Consider the following 25,927-nt stretch of genomic DNA (forward strand, 5'->3'; position numbering starts at 1 on the left):
AGGCAGAGAGATTTAACCAGAAGGGTGCTGAGCATCTGGATTCTGTAGAAAGAGGGGCATAAAGATTGTGACTGGAATACATTAAGAGAAAAGCAAACTTTCTATTCACAAAAAAGTCAGCATTAATATCAGTCTTTAATCCACCCCAGGGCCCCTTAGCTTGCCTTATTCATTGTTGCCTTTCATCTTCTCTGTAAAGCGTCCTGCTCAAGGTCCCTTCCCAGATCAGCCTTAGGTCATGGGGGCAGAGATACTGTTGCTAAACATATGCAAGGGAGTAGCATGTGTGACTGGAAAACAGTGTGACAACATAATCCTGGTGTGGACTGATGAGGTCAGTGTGGGGTGATGTCGGCTTTTCTAGCATCTACTGAATCATCTGATGGGAGCGGCAGTTGAAAAGAATAAATTCAAACACATGCAACAGACCGCCACAAAGGCTGCATGGCCCAGATCTGGGGAAAGGGATCTTGTGTGTGGTAGCATCTATGGGGGATGGGGAAGCACAGAGAATGATGATCTGGGAGTTAAGAGACCTCAGTTCTATTCTATCACCAGTTGAGCATCTATGTGACCTCACGTTATTAGGCCTCTGAAACTGAGGGCCCTGGTCCAGATTGTATCTAAGGTCTCTTTTAGTCTCAAAGGCAAAGATACGTCCTACGTAGGAGAGGTTTTGTAAAAAGTACATCACCACAAGATCAAAACCTTGGGAGGCATTGTACTCTGAATTGCAATTTTCTTTCTTTTTTTTTTTTTTTTTTGTCTTTTTGTCTTTTTTGTTGTTGTTGTTGCTATTTCTTGGGCATATGGAGGTTCCCAGGCTAGGGGTTGAATCGGAGCTGTAGCCACCGGCCTACACCAGAGCCACAGCAACGTGGGATCCGAGCCACGTCTGCAACCTACACCACAGCTCACGGCAACGCCGGATCGTTAACCCACTGAGCAAGGCCAGGGACCGAACCCGCAACCTCATGGTTCTTAGTCGGATTCGTTAACCACTGCGCCACGACGGGAACTCCGAATTGCAATTTTCTGAAGTCGCCACATAATGGTTTGCCTAACTTCTATGAGTAAAGGCAAAGTGATGGCAGGCTTATTAGAATAAGAGGGTGAAATAAACTGTCAGAGAGGTGAGCACTTGAACACTTGTACTCCAACCCAAGGCCACAGAATTCCATATACTTAGGGTCTTAAAGTCTTCTTTGCAACAGGTAGGACAAGGAGACATGAAAAGATCTTTTGATTATTTTGGTCATGATTCATGTTCCCCAACAGGCTACTTAACTTGTACACATCTCTGTTGTTGGAGTTCTTCCTACCTGGAGTATTTCCTGCATCACTGTTTATCAAAATTCAACTCCCAGTCTAAGACCTCCCAGGTAGAATGAAATTGCACCCTCTTTGTTATCAGCACTTATTTTGTTCTATCTCATATGACACTTTACTTCCCTCTAATTACAATGATATATTATAAACTTCTGGAAGGCAGGGTATGGAGCTCATTTATGTACATGTCCCTGGGTCTGCCTGACACATTGTAGGCACCCACTCAATGGTTTCTGAATTGAACCAGGATTTTCATGTTACCTGCTAATGTGACGGCAATGGAGACAGAGTCATATCCCAAGGCATTTGTGGCATTACAAGTGTAGAAACCCACATCAGCTTCCACAGGTGCCAGGATCTGTAAGGAATCATCTGGCTGTAGAAGAATCCTGGAGTAACAGAAAAGAAACGTAGACCCAGTCAGGTCAGTTGACTCCTTTTTGGCATTCAATGTTGGTAAAGCTGGAAGGAACCTCTGGGGTATTTTGAACCCTGTTTTAACAAGCCAAACCAGCCACAATGACACTCAGGGAACCAGCCTCTCTTGCCACTTGGATGAGTGTGATTCTGGTAATCAGCCCAAATAAGGCGGCTTTGGATTGTTCATGCAGTGTGTTGATTACTTGGTCTAAAAGGTAATAGTTGGAGCCAACAGCGTATGTCCTGAATACATATAACACACACAGGGGTGAGAGAAGATGCTAGAATGAATGGTGCAGGTGGATTTGGGGAAGCCCTCTTAAGGAAAATGCAAAGTTATAAAGGAGGAGTGGAGCTTGGTTGGATGGTGGAAAGTGGGCAGAGCTTCCAGATATGGAGAAAGGCATCTGTTAAGGCTTGGAGGTAGGAGAGAGGAAGTCGGAAATCAAATAGGAGAGGATCTTTACACACACACACACACACACACACACACACACACACACACTTGAAGGCAACTGTATGTGTAATTATGTCTCAGTTCTATTGCCTTCATTAGTCTGTAATTATCATTGGACAAACATTAGATCTTATTTATTGCTTTATTTCCCACAAAACTTGGCAGAGGGCCCTCTGTAGAGAAGCTGCCGGCAGAATAAAGGCAAACTTGCCCTTCAGGCACGGTAGAGGTAATGACGGGATAATCACCAGGTAGTTTAGATACTTTGCTTGAGCTGAAAAGAATCATAAGAAATTGTGAGCACCTGCCATGAGCTTCAAAATTCACTATTTCAGTCTACTATTTTTTTCTAGATTTATGCCATTCTAAGAACTGCCTGCTACACTGTCACACTTAAGGAGATTAATGACTAATAATGACTTGAAGCTGATGTCTAGGTGAGGCTAATGATAACTGGAATGTGTATATGGGAGTCCAGAAGGTTGAGGGGAGACTGGTTGGGAACTTCAGAGATGCAGTGCCAGACCTGGAAAGGGCCTTGGGTCAATAAATCATCCCATAGCACAGAAATGATTTAGCAGTGGCTTTGGGGCTCCTAGAGTCAGTCATTTCTACCTTTGTGATGATTTCCACCTCCCTGGTTTCCAAAGGCTCCAAGAACTGTTTGGCTAATATATGTTAGCATCCCTTCACAGGAGGCAAGTAGATAAGGGATTGCTTTTCTGGAAAGGGAAAAAAGAACCACAAAAAGGTCAAGAAAGCACAAAAGACTTGGTGGTAAAATTAAGATGAGGAGCTGGGTCTCCTGCCCAGGCAGCACACTCTCCCACTATACAATTCCTATTCTTCACTATGTCTCTTGCTAGTACTCTATGGTACTGGCAGTTTGGTGCTGCCTCTAGTCAGCTCTTAATTATCTGAGGTGGATGACCAGTCTGGCAGTGAATCAGGCCTCCTCAACTCTGCTTTTGGCCTTGGACCTGTTGCATTACTTTTTCTTACCTCCTGTTGGAGAAAAGTCAGGAGGGAAGAAAAGCAAGGCTTATATCCATCATTCTTCAATCTGGCTAGGTATGGGCAGTTCTGGTAAAAATGGGGAAGGAAATAGAAAATATTAGCTAAAGAGAAATGTCTGGATGGTTTGTGTTTGATATAGTGCCATTCCAGACCATTGCCATTATTATAGAACAGTCTAGCTTCTGTGGCACTGAACTAGGGCTTGAAATTTTATAAAGGATGACAGGGGGGCTACGAGAGATTGTGCTAGAACTCATCCACTCATTCATTCTCTCATCCACCAAAATTAGGTGTTTTCTCTCAAAAAATTACATTCTAATTGGTTATTTCAAAGAGCTAATAAGAGAAAGGTGATTCTATAATTTACTTATCTTCAGTAGGCCATACAATATTTTAATATTATGATCATTTTTATAGGAATATTGATAGATAAAACATAGTACCATTGCCAAATCTTTTCGGGTGTTCAGGCTATTTTATTTATTTATTTATTTATTTATTTTGTCTTTTTGCCATTTCTTGGGCCGCTCCTGTGGTATATGGAGTTTCCCAGGCTAGGGGTCGAATCAGAGCTGTAGCTGCCAGCCTACGCCAGAGCCACAGCAACGTGGGATCCGAGCCACATCTGCAACCTACACCACAGCTCACGGCAACGCCGGATCCTTTAACCCACTGAGCAAGGCCAGGGACCGAACCCACAACCTCATGGTTCCTAGTCGGATTCGTTAACCACTGTGCCATGACAGGAACTCCGTTCAGGCTATTTTAGATTAAAAAGTGAAACACTGACTTAATGATTTAAATCTTTTTTTTTTTAAATAATAATTGCCTTTGATGGTTGCTGCAGGAACTTAAAATTCTTTCATTGCAAACTTTTTTTTTTTTTTTTTTGTCTTTTTGTCATTTCTTGGGCCGTTCCCATGACATATGGAGGTTCCCAGGCTAGGGGTCAAATTGGAGCTGCAGCCGCCCGCCTACGCCAGAGCTACAGCAATGCCAGATCCTTAACCCACTGAGCAAGGCCAGGGATGGAACCCGCAACCTCATCGTTCCTAACTGGATTTGTTAACCACTGAGGCACGACGGGAACTCCCTGATTTAAATCTTTATGATGTTCTAGGAACACAGTTGCCTCTAAAACACTTTCTAAACAGGAATAATGAAAGCAGGCTTAACCAAATTTCACTAGAACTGACTACCTAAGATGACTAAACTTTGTAGATCATTATTCAGTTTCACCACCCTCAAAAGGCAGGGAAGAAGATGAGCTAAATCCCCAATTCTGTGACAATAGTTGCTTCCCTATTAGAAGGGGTTCTTGAATTGAATATTTAGAGCAGGAGGCTAAAAGAAAGAAACAAAATCAAGTTCGGAAGACCTAAGATTTTCATAGTCACTATTAGTAAAACCCTTCATCTTCCTACGTTTCAGCTTATTAACATTTCAAACCTAATTGAAGTATGTTTTCCTATCCAGCAGAGGGAACTGTCAAAATGAGGTATATAAGGAAGCTGCAGACCACCTTTTGGTGTTTCCAATGACCCTTCCATTGGTAAGGTTGGACACTCTGGAGAATGAAATGTAAGGAAGGAGGGGGGATGAAACAATTGTGAGCAAGAAAGTGAGAGGAATTCATGATATTGACCAATTCCCCACCCCCAACAATTTATTAGCTCTCTATATTCAGATCATTCTCCTCCCCCTCTCTGTAGAACTACTGCACCTGCCTGATTGCATGCAGAGGTTATAAACCCCACTCCTCCACTGGGCCTAATCCGCCCAATTGTTCTATACATATTTATTAAAGTATAATTGATTTACAATGTGCCAATTTCTGCGGTATAGTAAAGTGACCCAGTCACACACACACACACACACACACACACACACACATTTTTCTCATACTATCTTCCATCATATTCTATCCCAAGAGATTTGGTATAGTTCTGATCCATTCTAAATGTAACAGTTTGCATTTTAGGTGGGGGTTAGCTTTTATAGGTGTATCAGTTCCTCCAGGCACTGATGTTACTGAGGGAGCCATGATGCTTTATGCCAGTAGAAAGCCTGAAAAGAATTCCCACAAAGTTGGTAAAGGAAAGGAGGGAAGATCCACTGCAATGGGCATAAAGCCATAAGGGTCTGAACCAAAATGGGAATAATGGGAATGAAAAAAAAAAAAGGAGTCCAGGTCTCAAAATTTAGTATTCATATATTCTTCTAGTCCATAAACTGTGTGTATGAAGATAAAGAAGCCAAGTTTTGCCTTCATAAAACAGCCTTAAATATTGTCTAAGACAAAAATCTACATGGGACAACATCTGAATTTCTCATTCATTGCATATACTTATAAATTGTTTCTATTCATCAAACTGAACTCTTTAAAGGAGGTACAGAGTTATTTGAGGTCAGAGTTAGGATCTGAAAGAGGGTTTCTTGGTCCAATACTTTTTTCCAACCTATCACGTCTTTACTATGCCCATAAAATTGGTGGATGGGAGTTTGGAGGTTCCCATGAGGAGCAGCAATACTTCTGGAGAGGGTCCCCATGCAGTACTCTCTAGGAAACACGACAGGGCAAAGGAAAGGGCTTGCTGGAGGCTGAGGTTTGCCTTAGTTTCTCCATCTAGCCGGGCATCTAAGGAGAGAGGTTCCTAGGGATCCTGCTGTATAACACTGGGAACTATATATAGCCACTTATGATGGAGCGTGATGGAGGATAATGTGAGAAAAAGAATGTATACATGTATGTGTGACTGGGTGACCTTGATGTACAGTAGAAAATTGACAGAACACTGCAAAAGCAGCTATAGTGGAAAAAATAAAAGTCACTAAAAAAAAAAAAAAAATCCTGGGGGGGGACATTTTCTTTTTATTTCAGGCATATACTCTATTAATTTAACTTAATTTGTTGGTAGCTGATTTCTGTCAGCTTATATTTAGGTTTCAAATTTGACAGACCTGTTTTAGAATACACAGGCACAGAAATATAGCACTGCTTTCCAAGCAAAACCAGAAAGATTTCTCTGGGGTTGTTCAGGAATTTATGGAATTAGAGGATAAGGGGACACAGAATGGGGCATAATTAAGACTTACATAGCAAATGGTACTGTGGTCATATCAGGTATACTAATACTCTCTGCTTTCCTCCCATATCCCCATTCCCTTTTGGTTTGCTGGGTTAAAACTTACTGTTTTATTTCTTTGGCCATTATCTTTAGCTAGAAAATGAAAGGACAGTTTTGCTTTTCTGGTAGACTTTACTTATCAGCTTCTTTGTGATAGTCTTCTCAAGCATTCTACAAATTAAGGACCACTTGAGAGAGTACAAATAATTATTTCAGTTGTAGATAAGTACAGCCCTTGTCACCCATGGGAATAGGATATGGAGAAAGTGCTCATGGGCCAGTCCCACCAAGCATGAAGCTCCTTGAGGTGGTGCTCTCTGCTCTGCATGTGCAATGGACAGTGAGCGAGTACTCTCATATGAAAAGGAGGATGCTCTGGGTGTTGAGAGGAAAGGTCCAGCAATCATGATGCCCTCTAACTCCTTGGCTTGAGGGGGAAATCCCTGTCTTGTGCAGGCCCACCTCTCAAAGTCCTGTCCAAAATCAACCATGTGAAGTCGCAGTAGAGGTGAAGGCTTCCTGACTTCAGTCAAGAGACAAGGACTGGGAGTTCCTGTCATGGTGGAAACAAATCCAACTAGGAACCATAAGGTCGCAGGTTCTATCCCTGGCCTTGCTCGGTGGGTTAAGGATCCGGTGTTGCTGTGAGCTGTGATGTAGGCTGCAGAAGTGGCTTGGATCCTACATTGCTGTGGCTGTGGTGTAGGCCAGCAGCTGTAGCTCTGATTTGACCCCTAGCCTGGGAACCTCTATATGCCTTGGGTACAGTCCTAAAAAAGAAAAAAAAAAAAAAACCCAAAAAACAAAAAACAAAACAAGGACTCACTTGATGGTCTTGGGCAAGGCTTTCAACTCTGTGAGCCCCTAAGTTCCTTGTGCAAATTGAGGACAACACCTCAGAGAGTTTCTTGTGAGGATCAAATAAAGGAGTGAGTTTATTCTTTCTGTTTTTAAGAAACAGTTTACTGTTCTCTAAGTAAAACAGCATCAGCTTAAGCATCAGATACATCTAATAAATTAGTAATTTTTAACGGTAACAGTGAGGGTAACCTGCACTACCATCTTGAATTTCCTCCTTGGAAATTTCAGAGGAAAATTGCAAGCTCTGGACACAGAAATACCCATCTGCTATGGGTTATGAGGTCCCATCTCAGGCCTCTCCCCCTAACAAGTCATTCTTAAACCCATTTTAGGTCTTGACATAGGACTAGAACCTGGAAATCATAGGTACATCTGTTCTTTTAGAATAGCATCTTTCTTACCTTCTCAAACTTACCTGCCCCACGTCCCAACACAAACTTGTCTTTCCAGTCAAGATGGCCTCTTTGACTATCTTTGTCCTTAGCTTTTGGCTGAATTCGTGCCCTTCCTCCTTCTCTCGATCCTTCCAAATTCTCCCCATCACTTAAGAACGAGTTCAAGTTCAACTTCCTGTGTTACCACAGCCCCCAAGAATTCCTCCCTTTCCTGATCTTCTGGAGTTGTTCTAAGTTGTATCACAAAGCTCCTTCCCTTCTACAATGTCTCCTTCCTTCAGTTAGACTATAAATCAATACTTCAAGGGCTGGGACTCCTGCTTCTTTTAGGGTTCCCTCTTCAGTATTCAGTATAATGCTGGCATGATGAATAAACACTTAACAGACACTTGTTTAGTTGCCTTTGAAGCAATGGAACTGATAATGATCATTTGGACAATAGAACACAGTGGTTAAGAGCACAGACTCCTGAGCTGGAGGGACAGGGTCCCAACCCCAGCTGTACCACTAGTAGCTTTGGAACCTTGGCCAAGTCATTTACTTCTCGGTGATATAGTTTCTCATCTACAGAAGAATTATTGCACCTACCAAGGGTTGTCATGAATATTTCACACGAATATTTCAAGAACACAGAGGTGTTTCAAAAACACAGGAAAGTACCTGACATGCAGTAAATCCCATGGAAGTGCAGGTTATCATTATTATCATTTTGTTGTTTTGACATCCCTGTTATCATTCACTCTTCACGTCTGAATCTACATATTCTGGATGTTGTGAGTAGTTGCTTTGATGTGGGTAAATGACTGAGAAATTCAGGGTTTTGAAGAAAAAAGCCATAAATCAGGGCCATGAGGAGGGAGCAAAGGGTTTGCTGTGTGAGGGACCAGGGCATGGGCCACAGTGTGTTTACCTTGGTGGTAGCACTGGGGATGGAAAAGAGGAGCAGAGGACTGAGGCCACGTGGCACACTGGGTTGGCAACTGCCTCAATTCTATTCTTGACTCAGGAATCTCAGAATATGGACAACTAGTTACTTCCATTTCTGTTTTAACACTATTAACCAAATCCTGAAATCTTAGAACACTTAAGAAAAGGGCAGAATTCTGCAACTGCAAAGAAAAGTATATAAATAATAAAAGAATGAGAATTGGGAAAAAAAAAAGTGGGCTTAGAAGCAAATAAATTAAAGGGTACTGTGCAAAGAATATCAGCTCCAACCTCTGAGGAGATGTTGAGGTCTTTTCCTTATCCTGAAATGTAGATTTTTTTTTTTTTCTGCCTAGGGATTCCTAAGATTAGGATAATCAAGTCCACAACAAAAGGAGAGTGGAAGAAGATACTTAGTAGATAAATGTACAAGATTTATTTAATTTTATTCTATTATGTTACTACACTGATAATACTATCACTATCAATGATATTTTGGAGAGGAAGCAACAGCTCAGAGAAGTTAGGTAACTTGCTCAGTCAGTGAAGGAAATCAGGAATGGGGAATGACCTTTCACCTTGAAAAAAACAGACTCTAAGCATCCACTGGGGCCCAATAGGAAGGCATGTGGTTTGGCTTTATTTTTGGTGGGGGGTAATTTGTGCCAAAGTTTGTAGCTACTCAGGGAACTGGCCAATCATTAACAAGAATATTCTGGATTTTAAATAGCTAGAAGGCATGTGGTGTGGCCTCATTTTTGCTAGAGGGTAATTTGTGCCAAGATTTGTAATTACTCAGGGAAATGGACAGTCACTAAGAAGAATATTCTAGATTTTGGTAGCTTGAAGCTGGAGGACAAAAAGAATGCTATGAGAAGATGTCCTCGGTGAGCAAGATTTTTTTTTCCCTGAAACCAAAAATTATAACAGCCCAGAGACTTGCAAGTGAGAACTTTGTTTTGTACAGATATTTTGGGGAACAGATTTGAGGTTCATGAAGAGTTTCATATCACCACTTGGCAAGGGCAAATTTTTTTAACCTTGCTGTTTTTAATGTAATTGCCAACTAAAGGTTATTTAATGCCGGAAGTGCCATGATGGCTCCAGGTGGAAGTATAGAAAATATTTTTGGAATGGCAAAGGTCACCTGACCACACATTCTTAACCCGGTCCTAGTACTTTCTGCCAAACCCTTCAGCTCCCTTCTCTTCAGAAATTCATGAAGGCTTGAATTTGCTAATATGAATAGTTTTATCTGCCTGCTGGGTAATTCATTTCAAACAACAGACCCCTGCATGAAATGACTGATTGGATTTCCTATTTACCATGAATAGAGATCATCAAACTCCAGTCAGCTGCCACCTGCTTTTGTAAATAAAGTTTTACCGGCACACGGCCACAGCAGATTAAGTACTTTATCTGGCTGCTTTTATGCTACGTTGGCAGAACTGAATGGTTGAGACAGAGATGGGATAGGCTGCAAAGCTAAAATGTTTACTCTCTGGCCCTTTAAAAGGAAAAGTTTGCTGACCCTGACTTAGAACATGGAAGCATTTTCACTTCTGGTTTGTTTCAGTGTTTTCCTCATTTGTACAGAAATGTTAACCAGTTTTTCAGAATTCTGCCATTTGCTAGGACCATCTTTCTAGGAAGAATAAATTAATGGTTCAGGGGATATTTTAAGACCCTCTAGTCTTATAGCAACTAGACAGTGATGGGTTGTCACCGATTGTCTCATGTCTAACGCTCTCTGCTGTCTGATTCATGCTAGTCATTCCTGTGACCTGGCATTGATCTTCTACACTCTTTTTTTGGGGGGGGGGGCGTTGCTAAAGCTTACATATTTACTGGGATGCCTCCTTTTTCTCTGACTTGCTATTCTTACACTTTGCATCTGGGAAGAAAAAATGGTCATCACCATTTCCTTTAGTTCTAGAAAAGAAACACACCAAACCAAATTGAAACTGGTTTCTTCTTCCCTCCCTATCTTCTCCGCCTCCAGTTTTTATAGTATTTGCAAACTTGGAAACTGCATTTCATGTGCTTATGACTTTTACATATAGCATTATTCCCAACTGTGGTTCTGAAATTGACCCTGGAGGCATTTTCCATCTGATTCTCTCTTCCATTCTAAGAAATTTCCATCTGTGGATACTCTGTGTTTGCCCATGCTAAAGCTTTCCAAGTACTCCTTAATGCACCTCCTATTCAATACCACTTTGGAACATCATCCAAAGCTTTCTGGGAAGCATAAACATTTAGAATATACAGAGAGAAATGTCAGAAATGTCAGCAAAAAAACTGACAGTACAGTATAAGCATCCTTTCTTGCTGTTTGGATTAACGCTAATAATTTTTCATTACATTGTGTTTTCCTAGACACCTATCTCTATTCTTTGAACTGCACAAGGGTTCCTCAAAACAACAGTAAACCTCCTGATTTTGTGACCTCCTGGAAGATGGTGTCGTACACTGGTCTCATATTTAAGTGACAATGATTATACTGTCCAATGAGTACCCACTGTGTGCCAGGCACTTTACAGGTATTTCTATTCTTTACTCCTTCACTTTTCTGCAGGGTGGGTATGATCACTGCGATTTACCTAATGTGAAATCAAGGTTCAGAGAGATGACGATGGACTCCTGTGGATACAAAGTGGCAGAACTGGAATTTGAGCTTAGGATGCTGTGATTCTAGCTGCTGTGTCCTTGCCACTGTGGGCTGTCCTCAGTGTCAACTGATGTACCATTGGTTGTTCCTCCTGATCAGGGGGCGGCAGGGGAGTGAGGGGGAGCATGCATCCAGACCCACAATAGAGAGAAAACAGGGAAAAGCTCAGGGATTAAAAGGCAGCAACTTCTTGGCATTAGTCCTTTCTCTAGGATTCCATATAGTTGGAATAGCATTGGGACCACTTCTCCATCTCTAAGAAGGCATCAGTACTTAATTCAAGACTTGTAAGGATAACTCTAACTTCTTTATAGAAAAGAAAAGCCAGATTCTCCAAAATCAGCACAGGGAGCTGGATTGCCAAATTTGGAAGGAAAGCTGGATATAGATGGATCTTTTCTTCTGAGAAGAGATCTCAATTCTGCTAATAGTCCCATACTGGCAGGGAAGTCACCTTTGGTCCAAGAGTGAGCCAATAGTCACACTCTACTCATAGCAGCTGATAGAAATCTTAAAGCATTTAAACAAGACTTTCCTAAATGTTACTACATTGGGTCCTTAACCTGCTGAGACACAATGGGAACTCCTGTGCTTCCATTTTAACATTTGTACAATTGGGACAGCAACCCCAAAGGGTCATTGTAAGAATAAAGTGGACATCTGTAAAATACTTAGAACAGCATGTAGCTCAAAGCAACTGCTCAATAAATGTAAGTGATGATGGTGATGAGAAGGAGGATTTCCCCATTGATCTGAATGTGATACAGGGATAGGATACCATAAGATATGGACTCTGTGCTTATTCACTCTACAGCAATGCCTTGAAAACTGTACAGTTGTATGCCACAGAGCCCCTGGGTTCCTCAAACTTCTCTAGTAAAGAACATGTGGGCAAGACAGAAATGTTAAGCTGGTTAGGAGTACCTCTCTGGAACTCTGCATAATTGCACATTAGAGACTGCAAGTCCAGAGTATGCAAAACCATGCAGACCATAGTATCCAGCAATTAGGAAACCTCCCTCCTAAACACTGGCATCCATCTTTCCTTTATTCATTCATTTGTTCATCAGTTTATTCTTTGTTGAGTTTCTACGATATTCTTGGAATTGTGGAGAAAATAGGATACATTCTTAAACATCTGCCCTTGAGGAAGAGTAACAATCCAGAAGGTAATATATAAAAACAAAGAACTAATTCTAACACACAATGCAGGGCTGGATAGAATATTACGTGTAGGGTACTAGGTGGGTCATGAAGGGGTCATTTGATACAGCTTTGTGGGGTAGGCTTCATGAAAGGAAGGATAGTATTAGGCAGACAAAGTGAGTTGGAAGTTCCCAGGCAAATTCGTAAATAGCAAGTAATTGGGTACTGCGGAAGGGCAGAGTCCAGTGGGGTGAAGTGAGGGGTCTGGTAAGAGATGAAGCAATAGGGGCAGGCGGATGCCAGATGATAAAAGGCATTGTATATCATGCTAGGCCATTTGGAACTTATCCTCAAGTGCTGGCAGTCCATGAAAAGAATTTTAAGCCTGGGAGCAGCGTGGACAATTTTGCTAGAAAGACACTCTGGCAGTAGCATGTCAAGTGATCTTGAGCAGGAGTCAGTATACTTTTTCTGTAAAGGGACACACAGCAAATATTTTAGGCTTTGCCAGCCATCTATAGTCTCTGTTGTATATACTACTTTTTGTTTATTTGGGGTTTTTTGGGAAGTCATTTGTTCAAGCCTTTATTAAAAATAATGCAGCATGAGAAGAGCTCAAAATGATAGTTCAGAAAGCCCCAAGCACTTGTATAGCAGACTAAGGATGGTCAGCTGAAATTCAGCTTTAATTGTTCAGATTTCAAAAGGAATAACCCTTCAAAAATGCAAAAGCCATTCCTTGAATAATCCTTTAAATCATCTGTGTTCAAATCCCAGCTCTAACACTTATTAAGTGCTAGACCTTGAGCAAGTTAAACAGCTCTGGGCTCAATTTCAATTAATCTTTTAAAGTAATCCTTTAAAAGCCACTCTTAATAAGCCCTTAAAAAAGTTTAAAGTCATTGGCTACAATCTGCCAACCCGTGGTCTTGCCTTGAAAAGGCAAATATAGAGTTAGGAGGCTGCTGTGATCATCCAGAGCTGACCAAGGTAAATCAAGCACAGGTAGTGAGAAAACAACCACAGTATGGGAGAAAATGTTTGCAAACAAAGCAACTAACTAGGGATTAATCCCCAAAAGAGATAAACATCTCATATAGCTTTATATTAAAAAAACCAAACAACCCAATCGAAAAATTGTCGTAAGATCTAAATAGACATTTCTCCAAAGACAGACAGATGGCCAAAAATCACATGAAAAGATGCTCGACCTCACTAGTTATTAGAGAAATGCAAATCAAAACTACAATGAGGTATCACCTTATCAATAAGGATGGCCATTGTCAAAAAGTCTGCAAACAATAAATGCTGGAGAGGGTGTGTAGAGAAGGGAACTCTCTTACACTGTTGGTGGGAATGTAAATTGGCACAGTCACTATGGAGAATGGTATGAAGATTCCTCAAAAAATTAGAAATAGAACTCTCATATGATCTAGCAATGCCACTCCATGGACATGTATCCGGAGAAAACCATGACTTGAAAAGACACATGTACTCCTATGTTCATTGTGCACTATTTGCAATAGCCAAGACATGAAAACAACATAAATGCCCATTGACAGAGGAGTGGATCAAGAAGATGTGGTACATATACACAATGAAATATTACTCAGCCATTAAAATGAACGAAATACCAGCATTTCTAGCAACATGGATGGACCTAGAAATTATCATGCTAAGAGAAGTCGGTCAGACAAAGAGACATCAACATCAAATGCTACCACTGATATGTGGTATCTGAAAAAAGAACACAATGAACTTCTTTGCAGAACAGATACTGACTCACAGACTTTGAAAAACTTATGGTTTCCAAAGGAGACAGTTTGGGGGGTGGGGGGGATACGCTGGGGGTATGGGATGGAAATCCTATAAAATTGGATTGTGATGATCATTGTACAACTATAAATGTAATAAATTCATTGAGTAATCAAAAAAAAAGATACACGCACCCCAATGTTTACTGCAGCACCGTTTACAATAGCCAAGACATGGAGGCAACCTAAATGCCCATTGTCAGAGGAATGGATAAAGAAGATGTGGTACATATATACAGTGCAGCATTACTCATAAAAAAGAATGAAATAATGCCATTTGCTGCAACATGGATGGATCTAGAACTTACCATAATCAGTGAAGTTAGACAAAGACAGATATCATATGAGATCACTAATATGTGGAATCTAATAAAGAATGATATAGGGAAACTTGTTCACAAAACAGTATCACACTCAAAAATTTTGAAACCAAATTTATGGTTACCCAAGGGAAAATGTTGTGGCAGCAGAGGGATAAAATGGGAGGTTGGGATTGACATATATATACTACCATATATGGAGTGTGTGAGCCACAAGGATCTACTCTAGAGCACAGAGAAATCTACTCAATACTCTGTAGTGACCTATGTGGGAAAAGAATCTGAAAAAGAATGGGTAAATGTATATGCATAATTGATTCATGCTGCTATACACCTGAAACTGACACAACATTGTAAATCAACTCTACTCCAATAAAATTTAAATTAAAAAATAGAAAAATAAAACTCACCAGTCCTTAAAAAAAGGTACAGGCAGTAAGAACAGAGAACAGTGGAGTGGTGAAAGAGCCACCGAGGAGCTAAAACAGTTGAGAAATACAGGCGGACCTCCCTTTACTGTGCTTCGCTTTATTGTGCTTCACACATAACACTTTTTACAAATTGAAGTTTTGTGGCAACCCTACTGCAGCAACTCATTGGGGCCATTTTTTCCAACAGCGTTTGTTCACTTTGTGTCTCTGTCACATTTTTAGTAATTTTTGCAATATTTCAAACTTTTTTATCATTATTATACTTATTATAGTGATCTGTGATCAGTGATCTTCCATATAACTGCTCTGGCTCACTGAATGCTCAGTTGATGGTTAGCATCTTCAGCACTAAAGTTTTTTTTGTTTGTTTTTTGCTTTTTAGGGTCACACCTGTGGCATATGACAGTTTGCAGGCTTGGGGTAAAATCGGAGCAGCTGCTGACCTACACCACAGCCACAGCATTGTGGTATCTGAGCCACGTCTGTGAGCTATACCACAGTTCATGGCAATGCCATCTTTAACCCACTGAGCAAGACCAGGGATCGAACCCGCATCCTCATGGATACCAGTCGGATTCCTTTCCACAGCACCACAATGGGAACTCCCCATAAACTATTTTTAGATTACCAATAGTCTAGAGTATAGTGTAAACATAACTTTTATATGTACTGGTAAACCAAAATGTGCGACTCACTTTATTGTGACACCTGCTTTATTGCAGTAGTTGAGGACTGAACCTGCAGTATTTGAGGTATGCCTGTATTTGGTTTAGAAAGGTGAACGGCAGGGGTACTCATTCGTGAGATAGGAATTCAGAAGTTGAGTTTTGAGGTAATGACCTTTTTGTGGGGCACCTGGATTAGGCTGGTCAGTAGATCTCTCTTGCTCTGTGCTAGATACACGAGAGTCACCAGCATACAGAGGTATCCTGGAGCTACAGGCTCACTATGTATACAGAGTGAGACTTCTAAGAGGGTAGCTAAGAAGTGAGTAGAGGAAGAGAAATTCTCAAAGATGCTGAGAAAGAATAACCAGAGAAAAAGGAAGCAAGCCAAGTGCGTGTGGTTTCTAAAGGAGTAAAGTGTTTTCAGGAAGAAGGGCTCAGACTGTGTAGAATGTTGCTGAAAGCTTAGATAATGTTTTGAGAGACAACTTTCTTCCCTTTTTTCAGGGGGGAAGGAGGCTTTATCCAATACATGCAGTCTTAGGATGTGAGGTGGGCAAATAGAAGCCAATTCTATTATAAACTGAGTGAAAATATTAGGTAGGACTTAAAAAACTTATAATTAGTAATCCTTGGGTACCTAAGGTAGCCTTCTATATGTGAAATATTTCCAGGGTATAGTATTATAGCCCTCAAGTAGCCAATTTAATGTTTTCAAACTACCCAGGTACCAATAATGCACCAGACTCATGGAATGAGGCTAGAGTATTTGTCTTCTAGTGGCTTTTTGCAAGGTAGCAATATGGTGATACCAGTCAATTACAGATGCACACAGGCTACATGGACTCCGCAGTGAAAGCACAGAGAAAATGAAGCAGAGTTCTCATTTTCTCAATCAACTAGCATTCAGCCCTATGAAAAATGCTTTTATTTTATTTAAAAATTTTTTTTTTGCCTTTTCTAGGGTCACTCCCACGGCATATGGAGGTTCCCAGGCTAGGGCTCCAATTGGAGCTATAGCTGCCGGCCTACGCCAGAGCCACAGCAACATGGGATCCAAGCTGCATCTGCGACCTACCCCACAGCTCAAGGCAACACCAGATCCTTAACCCACTGAGCAAGGCCAGGGATCAGACCTGCAACCTCATGGTTCCTAGTCAGATTCGTTAACTACTGCACCACGACAGGAACTCCTGAAAAGTGCTTTTAAACTCACATGTGATGACTGTCCTGCAAAGTCCAGTCCTGCTTCTTTGTTCTGAGGCTGAACCAGGTGGCCACACTTAGCTGTTTGTTTATTTGTTTGTTTTAATCTTTTATTAGGTCACTTAGTTTTTTTGTTTGTTTGATTTTTTAGGGCCACAAGTGTGGCATATGGAAGTTCCCAGGCTAGGGGTTCAAATAAAAACTACAGCTGCCAGTCTACACCACAGCCACAGCAACACGGGATCCGAGTCTACAACCTACACCACAGCTCACAGCAATGCTGGTTCCTGAACCCAATGAGCAAGTCCAGGGATCGGAACCTGCATCCTCATGGATAGTAGTCAGATTCATTTCCCCTGCTCCACAACAGGAACACCCCTCACACAGTATTAATGTAATCTCTAGCCAGTCTAGAATTCTTCTAGAAAATTCACAGATTTGGAGTTTGTTAACTTCTACACAGGCACTTCGTCATCTGTCTCAAATCTCAGGCTCAGGGTGAACTCAATCTAGCCCATGTGCAAGTATTTGGTTGGTGGGAGTCTGGGAGGGAGGCTGGTGGGGGAGAGGGTTTAGAGTGCTTGGAATCCCTAAGTGTCATTTTAGCATGGAGTTTTGTCTGTCTCTACCCAATCCTTTTTTTTTTTTTTTTTTTTCTGTCTTTTTGCATTCTCTAGCGCTGCTTCTGCGGCATATGGAGGTTACCAGGCTAGGGGTCTAATCAGAGCTATAGCCACCAGTCTACACCAGAGCCACAGGAATGCGGGATCCGAGCTGCATCTGCAACCTACACCACAGCTCACAGCAACGCCTGATCTTTAATCCACTGAGCAAGGCCAGGGATCGAACCTGTAATCTCATGGTTCCTAGTTGGATTCGTTAACCACTGAGCCATGACGGAAACTCCCTCTACCCAATCTTTTAACAGAAATAATAGCAAGTGCATGGCTGAACTCTGAGGTTCATCTTCCTCCATTTTTTTCTTTCAGCTTTTCTTAAAGGTGGTTCTTGAAACACCAACCTCAGAAGCACCTGTAGTGCTTGTTAAAATGTCAACAACAGGAGTTCCTGTTGTGGTGCAGCAGAAATGAATCCGACTAGTATCCATGAGAATGCATGTTCAATCCCTGGCCTCCCTTAGTGGGTTGGGGATCAGGTGTTGCCATGAGCTGTGGTGCTGTGGTATAGGTCACAGACTTGGCTTGGATCCCAAGTTGCTGTGGCGTAGGCCCCTTAGCTGCATCTTCGATTCGACCCCTAGCCTATGAACTTCGATATGCCTCAGGTGAGGTCCTAAAAAGCAAAAAAAAAAAAAAAAAAAAAAAAGTCAATGACAGAGCTCTGCTATAGAAAGTGATTCTGGGGTAGGGTAGGGTATGGCTGTATCAGTTTCTTTCTTTCTTTCTTTCTTTTTTAATTTTTGCTTTTCAGGGCCACCTGGCATATGGAAGTTCCCAGCCTAGGTGGCTGAATCAGAGCTACAGCTGCCATCCTATGCCACAGCCACAGCAATTTGGGATCTGAGGTGTGTCTGTGACCCACACCATAGCTCATGGCAACACCAGATCCTTAACCCTCTTAGCAAAGCCAGGGATCAAACCCGTGTCCTCATGGATACTAGTCAGATTTGTTTTACTGCCCCACAACAGGAACTCCCTATATCCATTTCTAACGTTTCCTGGTAATTATCATGCACAATGAATTTGGGAACCCCTACTCTATCTCCTTTTCAAAGTTTAGAAGTTTTAAGAAAATATTGTGACCACTGGAGTTTAAAACAAACTGGATGCAAACTATAGCATTTGGAGAAGATAAGCAATGAGATCCTGCTTTATAGCACAGGGCACTTATATCTAATCACATGTGATGGAACATGATGGAGGATAAAGTGAGAAAAATTAATGCACATATATATGTATAACTGGGTCATCTTACTGTATAGCAGAAATTGACAGAACACTGTAAATCAACTATAGGAAAAAAATTCAAAAAAAAATTGAGGCTTAAGTTACTATATCCTCTACTAGGCCTTGAGTGTGTCTTAGTTTCTGGAAATCAGGGACTTCCCTTATTTATGACCTCACTGTTTGGCACCCATCCCTATACCTAATGCTCATCAGATATTTGTGAGTTGAAGAGACATTTGCAAAGGGGCCCTTACTACCCCCTCTCCCAGCTTCTCCTCATTCTCCTCTATAATCCACTCACCAATGTGAGTCTATAAATTTGGAAATTAGATGATCTTACTATCCTAACTCGTATCCACCAAAGTCTCCCTATGGAGCCCAGACTAAAACCTAAACTCATCTTGGTCTCTGTTGCCCTTAGGCCTCATCCCGTATCATCTCAACCTTCAGCCTGCCACACTCCAGCTAAATGAATTTCTTTTGGGTTTTTTCCAACATAGTCAACTCATTGTCACTTTAGGGTTTGGCACTGCATTTCCCTTGCCCTTCTGATGTCATATTGCTGGACACTAGTCATCATTCAGCTCTGGGCTTTTAGGAAATCCCCTCAGAAAACCCATCCAATGTGGGTACTGATATACCCATACCATCTACTATTTTTATTGTGCACTCTGCTGTGTTTATTGTCTTACTCAATTTTCATTCATGCACTTATTTATGATTTATTTAGTACCTATTTAGTGCCAGGTACTCCTCCCAGCACTGGGGATACAACAAAGAAAGTCCTTCCTCTTTGTTGTATCAACATGTAAATGTATAATATGTAAGATGATGATACAATCCTGAGAATAAAAGACTTAAAGGGTTGGAGAGCGATGAAGAGCGATTTTAGTTAGAATGATCAGGGATGATCTTTCTAATGTGTGCCATTTAGCAGATGTATAAATGCACGTAAACAGCAAGAGAATATGGACTTCTGTTTCATTCACTCTAAATATTCCATAGGTGTGCATATGGCACATAAGAGGTAGATTAATAAACACCGATAGAGTGAATAAACTGGCATACTGCTCTCTTAGCATTTAAACACTGCATTTTCTTCTCTGGTTTCCAAATTAGACTTAAAGTTTCACTGACAGGGGTTGAGTCTCCTTTTCCTCTATCCCTGGTATCTAGCATAGGGTCTGGCTCACAGTAAGCATGGGAAAGTTTGTGAAATAAAGAAAAAGTATGAAGAACCAGTGTGTCATAATAGACTCGGGGACATCATATAAACTATCCCTTGTGAAGTTGACATGTGCCTCTAAGAAGGATGGGAATTAATTTTAACTAGAATTAAATGAGAAGCAGTAGTATCTGAATTTAGTGATTCTTTCTGAAAACAAAATTCTTTCAAATTGAGCTTTGGCATGTTTAAAAGCCAAGAAGTAACAGACTTCAGTCTCTTTCTTTCTTGACCTATTTTGTTGGCTCATACTATTGAGAATACACTTGCAACGTCCTACAGACCAATAGGGAGCTGAAGCTGGCAGACTCTTTCAGAAAGATGGATTTGGGTACTAAGCAAAACCAGACTAACTGAACTATAATACCAGGCATTTCAGCACTTCTCTGAAAATAAATGAGCATTTCTGAACTGCTACCAGACACAGTAATGATGACAAGCCATGAAACCCAACACAACAGAGGTCACCAACAGCCCATAGCAAAGCAGTCCCAGTGGCAGCTGTGTGGATCCTGCATGCTCTGTGCAGGTGCATCCATTTTATTTTCTCAAATAGCACTTGGGACAACTGCATATAAAACTAAGCTCTGACCATATTTATCACTGGCCAGCTAAATAAAATGGAAAAATTATGATGTCAAGGATCAGAAGCGGAAATCTCTTATTTTTCCCTACTGCATGCCATTAACTTCCATCAAAAAGCTCTGTTAAGACTATAGCGGAAAAAGAATCTTGATAGTGGCAAGAACTCTAACACTGTTTGCCCAGGCTACCCATATGCTTTTCCTCTTAATGCTACCCCTCCAACTCCCACTCTCACCAAAGTCCTGGTAACTGAAGACCTAGGATTAGCCCTCTGTGGTCCTAGGCCTAGAAGTTCTCCTATCTTAGCACTTGGCTGCCATGTTTCTTTTTCTAGCAAGATTCCGCTAAAACGTCTTCATCTTCAAGCCATTAGACTCTCCATGCCTATAAAGGTGAATATTAAAAGGCAAAAGTAGGGCTTCTAAGTGGCGTTTCAAGAATTATTGGTTTCCTTGAGATCACAAGGCCAAAAAATTGTTCATTGATCCAAGAAGTACTTGGAAAACACTGCATACTATATCATCCACTTGGAAAGTCACAACACATATTGGAATACTTAAAGGAGTTAAAAAATGGAAAAATCAAAACAAATTCAATTGGGGAATAGTTAAATGTATTCAAGAACAGCAATCAGCTGTTAAAGAAGGTGTTATAGACCTCTACATACTACCCTGAAATGTCTCCTAGACATGTCATTGAATAAAAATCAAGTGAAATTTCTAAACATGAGAAATACCCCATTAAAACACAAATTCTATGTGTGTATTTGTTTTACATATAATACAATAAGATATATAAAAATTCCAAAAGAATATATACCTGAGAGCCTCTAGAGAGTAAGATTGGGACCATGAAGGAGACTTACATCTTTATAGATTTAAATATTATTTGAATTGTTTTATAGCTTCTTCATTACTTTTATGATAAACAACCAAGTACTGTATTAAAAAAACAGAAGTAAAATCCAGCAATAAATATGCTTGCTTAGCTTTAAGCGAGCATGTCCCAAACTCACGTGATCAATGAATCACTGTTTTGTGGACCACGTGGAAACAACTTGTACAGAAAATTTTGAAGCTGCTGTGCTCAAGGATCTTCCCACTATCCATAAATGTATGGATTTGAAACTTCTGTGGCCTTTTATAAATGAGTGAAGAAGGTAAAAAGACCTTGGAAATGATCTGCTAGAAGCCCTTGCATTTTTGAAATGAAGGGACTAAATCCACGAAAAGTGAAGGCCTTTGGCAAGACCAGCCTAAAGCCCTCCATCTTCATCTAACTCATTCCACATATTTCCTGTAGTCAGCAGTGACCTAGATGGGCTATCTTCCTTGGATTTCATAAAATAATTTCCAGCACTCAAGGAAATTGTTGGGACCTCGAGTCACAGTCTCAATATTCTCTCTGCGGTTTTAGGTAGAGAAGAGTCCTGATAACACCCTCCCCTCCCTATTCCAATAGCCTGTCCTTGTTCTATAGCTTTTAGGAGGAAGTAGGTGCTATTCAAAGGAAGGGACCTTGGAAAAGTTGGTAGAACAGTAAGGGTCTTGAAGCAACGTGGTATCCCTAGTGAAGTATAGGAGATGCATGAAAACATGAACTTATTTAAGTCAAAATAGCATGAGCTTGAGTTGAACAGACTTGGATTTGAATGTGTGCTCTTGATGCTGCTTTTTACTATTTAACATTAATCAACTTTCCTAATTACTCTGAGCCTCTGTTTCCTCATCTCTCAAATAGGAATATCAGCTCATATGTTATATCTTGCAGCGGACATTAATGGAGATGGCAGTATGAAAGTTGCTATCATGGGGGCACAGTTTATGTAGTCAAGAAATGTTAATTACCATCGTTTCTCTTCCTTGGCCAAATTTTATTCCTTCAATCTCAATAGTATCAATTTTGGGCAATAGGCTCGGGGGATATGAACAAAATAGTTTCTACACTGGAGAAACTGACTGGCTGGGGGAAGGCATGACATGATTTGGGCACCAAAGGTTCTGCAGGCACAGTGATAGAACTGAGTTCAAGTGCACCACCCACCTGAACACAGGGGTACAACTTTCAATCAGCACCCACTGTTCTGGGGGGGTCTGATGCCCAGAGCTGCCAATCTGTGACCCAATAGCCTCCAGGGATTTATGGCAACTTTGGCCTAACCTACACATCCCTTACAAAGGTTTCTGCAAAGAACTGAAGGGATCATAGCAGTTAAGCTGATCAAGGAAAGTATAAGGTGGGGAGGACCACAAAGCAAACAAAAGGAGAGGTTACCATCACGGGCTCTCAAAACATACTATCTGCATTCAGCCTTTGTTTCCAGTGCTTCTGCATGGGTCCAAAATCTGTGTCTCACTCAGGAATATTATTACTGATGTGGTAACAATAATAAATAATAGTATTTACTCCATAGGATTTATTTTTTGGTGATGATTAAACAAGATAATTCCTTTAAAGTACTGAGCACAGTGTCAAAGAAAAAATACTTAGTGTTCTTACTAAAGCTACTGGATCTCTAAGTACTCAGGCTGAGAGGCAATATTACTGGCATTTCAAAAGCACAAAAGATGTGGGTGCAATGGAGAAATTCAAGTTTGTTCATCAAGTCTCAGAAGAATAGACAGAACTACTCTTTGGAACCAAATTAACTTGATATTGAATGGTTGGTCCACACCTTACTAAAGTGAGATAATGGGTAGCTGCTGAACCTCAATTTTCTGTGTAAAACTGGAGGATAATGTCAATCTTGTGGATAGACTGACAGAAGAACAAATGCAGTAACATATGAGTAAGCCTGGCACACTGCCTCACACAACAAATCCTCGCTTCTTTTCTTCCTTACTCAAAGCCAGCAAGCTGGAGAAGATTAGCTGGACAATTGTATTTCCAAGTAGATTTAGTGGAAAGAGCATTCTCCATGCATTCAGAGAAGACAAAAATTTCAAATGAGGACTTTGGGCTGGAGGACTTTATAGCATTCCCCTCTCATCCACAGACTATGATTCTTCCATTGGCTGCTTATCTTTTTTTTTTTTTTTTTTTTTGTCTTGTCACTTATCTTTGCTCTGCCACCTAAGACAGTGATCTTTACTAAGTTTCAATACTGGGTTTCTATTCTGTAAAGTGTGGATTAAAATTATACCTGCTTCTTAGGGCTACTGTTGGAATTTAGAGAGACAAAGCATATAAAGAGTTTACCCTTGCCTCTACTACTCATGTAATCATTACTCAGTCAATGTCAGCTATGGTTGTTGTTAAGGCCACTATAAAAGATTAAAGAGGATGTATGTATATGGCTGCACCTGTGGCACATGGAAGTTCCCAGGCTAGGGGATGAATCCGAGCTGCAGCTGCCAGTCTATGCTACAGCCATGGCAAAGCCAGATCCGAATTGCATCCATGACCTATACCGCAGCTTGAGGCAATGTAGATCCTTAACCCACTGAGTGAGGCCAGTGGCTTAAGGATACTATGTCGGGTTCTTAATGGTAACTCCATAAAAATATTGCTATTATCCACTTCTATCATTATTGATTTTACATTATGAATGGCCATGCCCAGGGAAACTAGTAATACATGCTGTCATCCTGGTAAAGACACATCAAAGCAGAGACACCAAGAGATATTAGGATAATTCATCACAGGTTGGACTAGGAATAAAAAATTTCTGGAACAAACATCCCTGTCCAGCCCAGACAGAGGATGGGCTCACCCATGGAGGAGCAGCAGGTGCTGGCTGCAATCTCTCCCAAGCCCTAGGGGACCACACACATGGTGACCGTATCCTGGTGTATTAGCTTTTCAGTGGTTCATCTCACAAAATGGTAATGTAATAATGCCTTGGGCTGGAATGGTATCTTTCTGCCAAAAATTCAAAGCTATCCAGAGAATACCTCATTCATCTCTGGGATCCTATGGGGATTGGGGTTGGTAGGCATTCTTACTAGTACCTTATAAAGATGAGAGCAGACAGTTTAGAGAAATTAAATACCTTGTCTTTGCTCCATCAGTCTATAACTGAGAAGAGAGGGCTTGAAACCCGGGATGCAGGATCCCCAAGGCCAGGAGCTCTAAGCCCTACCCTTGGAAACACCTTGAAGGAAGAATGATCGCCTTGTGGGGTGCCTTACAAAAAATGGGGTCCTTGCCCCCTCCCTTCCCAGACCAGGTAACTGCAAAGCTCACCTGTCGCTGAACTGAATCTCTTCTCCGTTCCTGGCCCAGCTGATTGTAGGCCTGGGGTTGCCTATGGCCTCACAGTGCAGAAGCACACTCAGCGTCCCGCTGGCCAGGGCCACAGTCTGTCCAAGGTGAGTGACCACCTCGGAGGCTGAGAGCTGCTGGGCGGCAGAGATCTTGCGCAAGATGACGGGCTTGCGGTGAGGCCGGCGAGAGTTGCCCATGACCTCCCCGGAGGCAGAGGTCCTGAGGGAGCTGCTGAAGCCAGACACCGGTTTGTGAGGAGGGATGGCCACTGGGGGGACCCTCCGCTCAGAAGGCTGCAGGAGTAAGTCCTGGTGCTCAAGGTGGCTGCGGAAAATCTCCTGGGCCAACTGGGCTACCAGGTGCTTGCTGTAGATGTCTCGCAGCTCCTCGGGTTGCTGGGAGATGTTCCGAAGAATGTCGTCCAGGCGCTGCTGCTCCGTCACCATGGTGAAGGGAACGTGTAGGAGGGCCTGCTCTGCGTTCTGGTCCTCCTCTGAGGACGTGTTCCTTTCCGTTGAGTCCTGGACCTCCCAAGAGGCTAGCAGATCTCCAGGCCAGCCCCCCTGTTCCAGCAGCCGAGAGACCAGCTCATCATAGCGGCTCCCAGCGTCAGCAGGAAGGCCCCGCTTTTCAGCCTTGCTGCCATTGGAGAAGATCCCATTCTGGTGTTTGTGGGTCTGCAGGGGTTCCTTTGGGTTGGCTTTCCTCGCCGTGAGGGCCTCCTCCTCGCTCCTGAGGCTCAAAGGCCGGGCCACCAGCTTCCGGTTGCCTCCAATGAGCTTAATCACAAACTGCTCCCGGGCCGGCCCCGCCGAACAGGTGTAGATGCCCGCATCCGATGGCTTGAGGCGGTGGATCTTGAGGTACCCAAAAGGGGCCACGGTGACGTGGGCGGAGCTGATGAGGTGCTGGCCATCTTTCTCCCAGGTGATGAGGGGCTTGCGGAAGCGCCGTGTGGGACAGCGCAGCACCACTGTGGTCTTGGGGAGCAGGTAGGCAAATCCCCCCACCACGAAGTGCAGTTTCCTCTGCCTCCGGGTCTGGATGTATATTTTCCTTGCTGCGGTGATGTGAGGACTGTGCTTTGTGGATGGCCTTCCAGGCCCTGGAATAAAAAGCAGTGAAAGGGAAGCCAGATAGATGGAGAAAGAGAAGTGGGGAGCCGAGGAAAGGGAAAGTGAAGGGCAGTGACAAGAGGGAGGCAAAAGGAGAGGGCA

At 41.9% G+C, this 25,927-nt stretch overlaps 1 protein-coding gene across 3 annotated transcripts in view; it reads right to left on the bottom strand.

Annotated features, from left to right (window-relative positions):
- Window positions 1-25,927, bottom strand: part of ADAMTSL1 (ADAMTS like 1) — a 1,007,583-nt gene that overhangs the window by 135,588 nt on the left and 846,068 nt on the right. For all 3 annotated transcript variants that reach the window (XM_021074260.1, XM_021074267.1, XM_021074276.1), the window contains 2 exons: window positions 24,690-25,815; window positions 1,591-1,718 (listed from right to left, as the gene is read on the bottom strand). In XM_021074260.1, the coding sequence (XP_020929919.1) occupies window positions 1,591-1,718; window positions 24,690-25,815 (1,254 nt within the window). The remainder of the gene's footprint in view (window positions 1-1,590; window positions 1,719-24,689; window positions 25,816-25,927) is intronic.

This window comes from Sus scrofa, chromosome 1, assembly GCF_000003025.6.
Source record: "Sus scrofa isolate TJ Tabasco breed Duroc chromosome 1, Sscrofa11.1, whole genome shotgun sequence".
Taxonomy (NCBI): Eukaryota; Metazoa; Chordata; class Mammalia; order Artiodactyla; family Suidae; genus Sus; species Sus scrofa.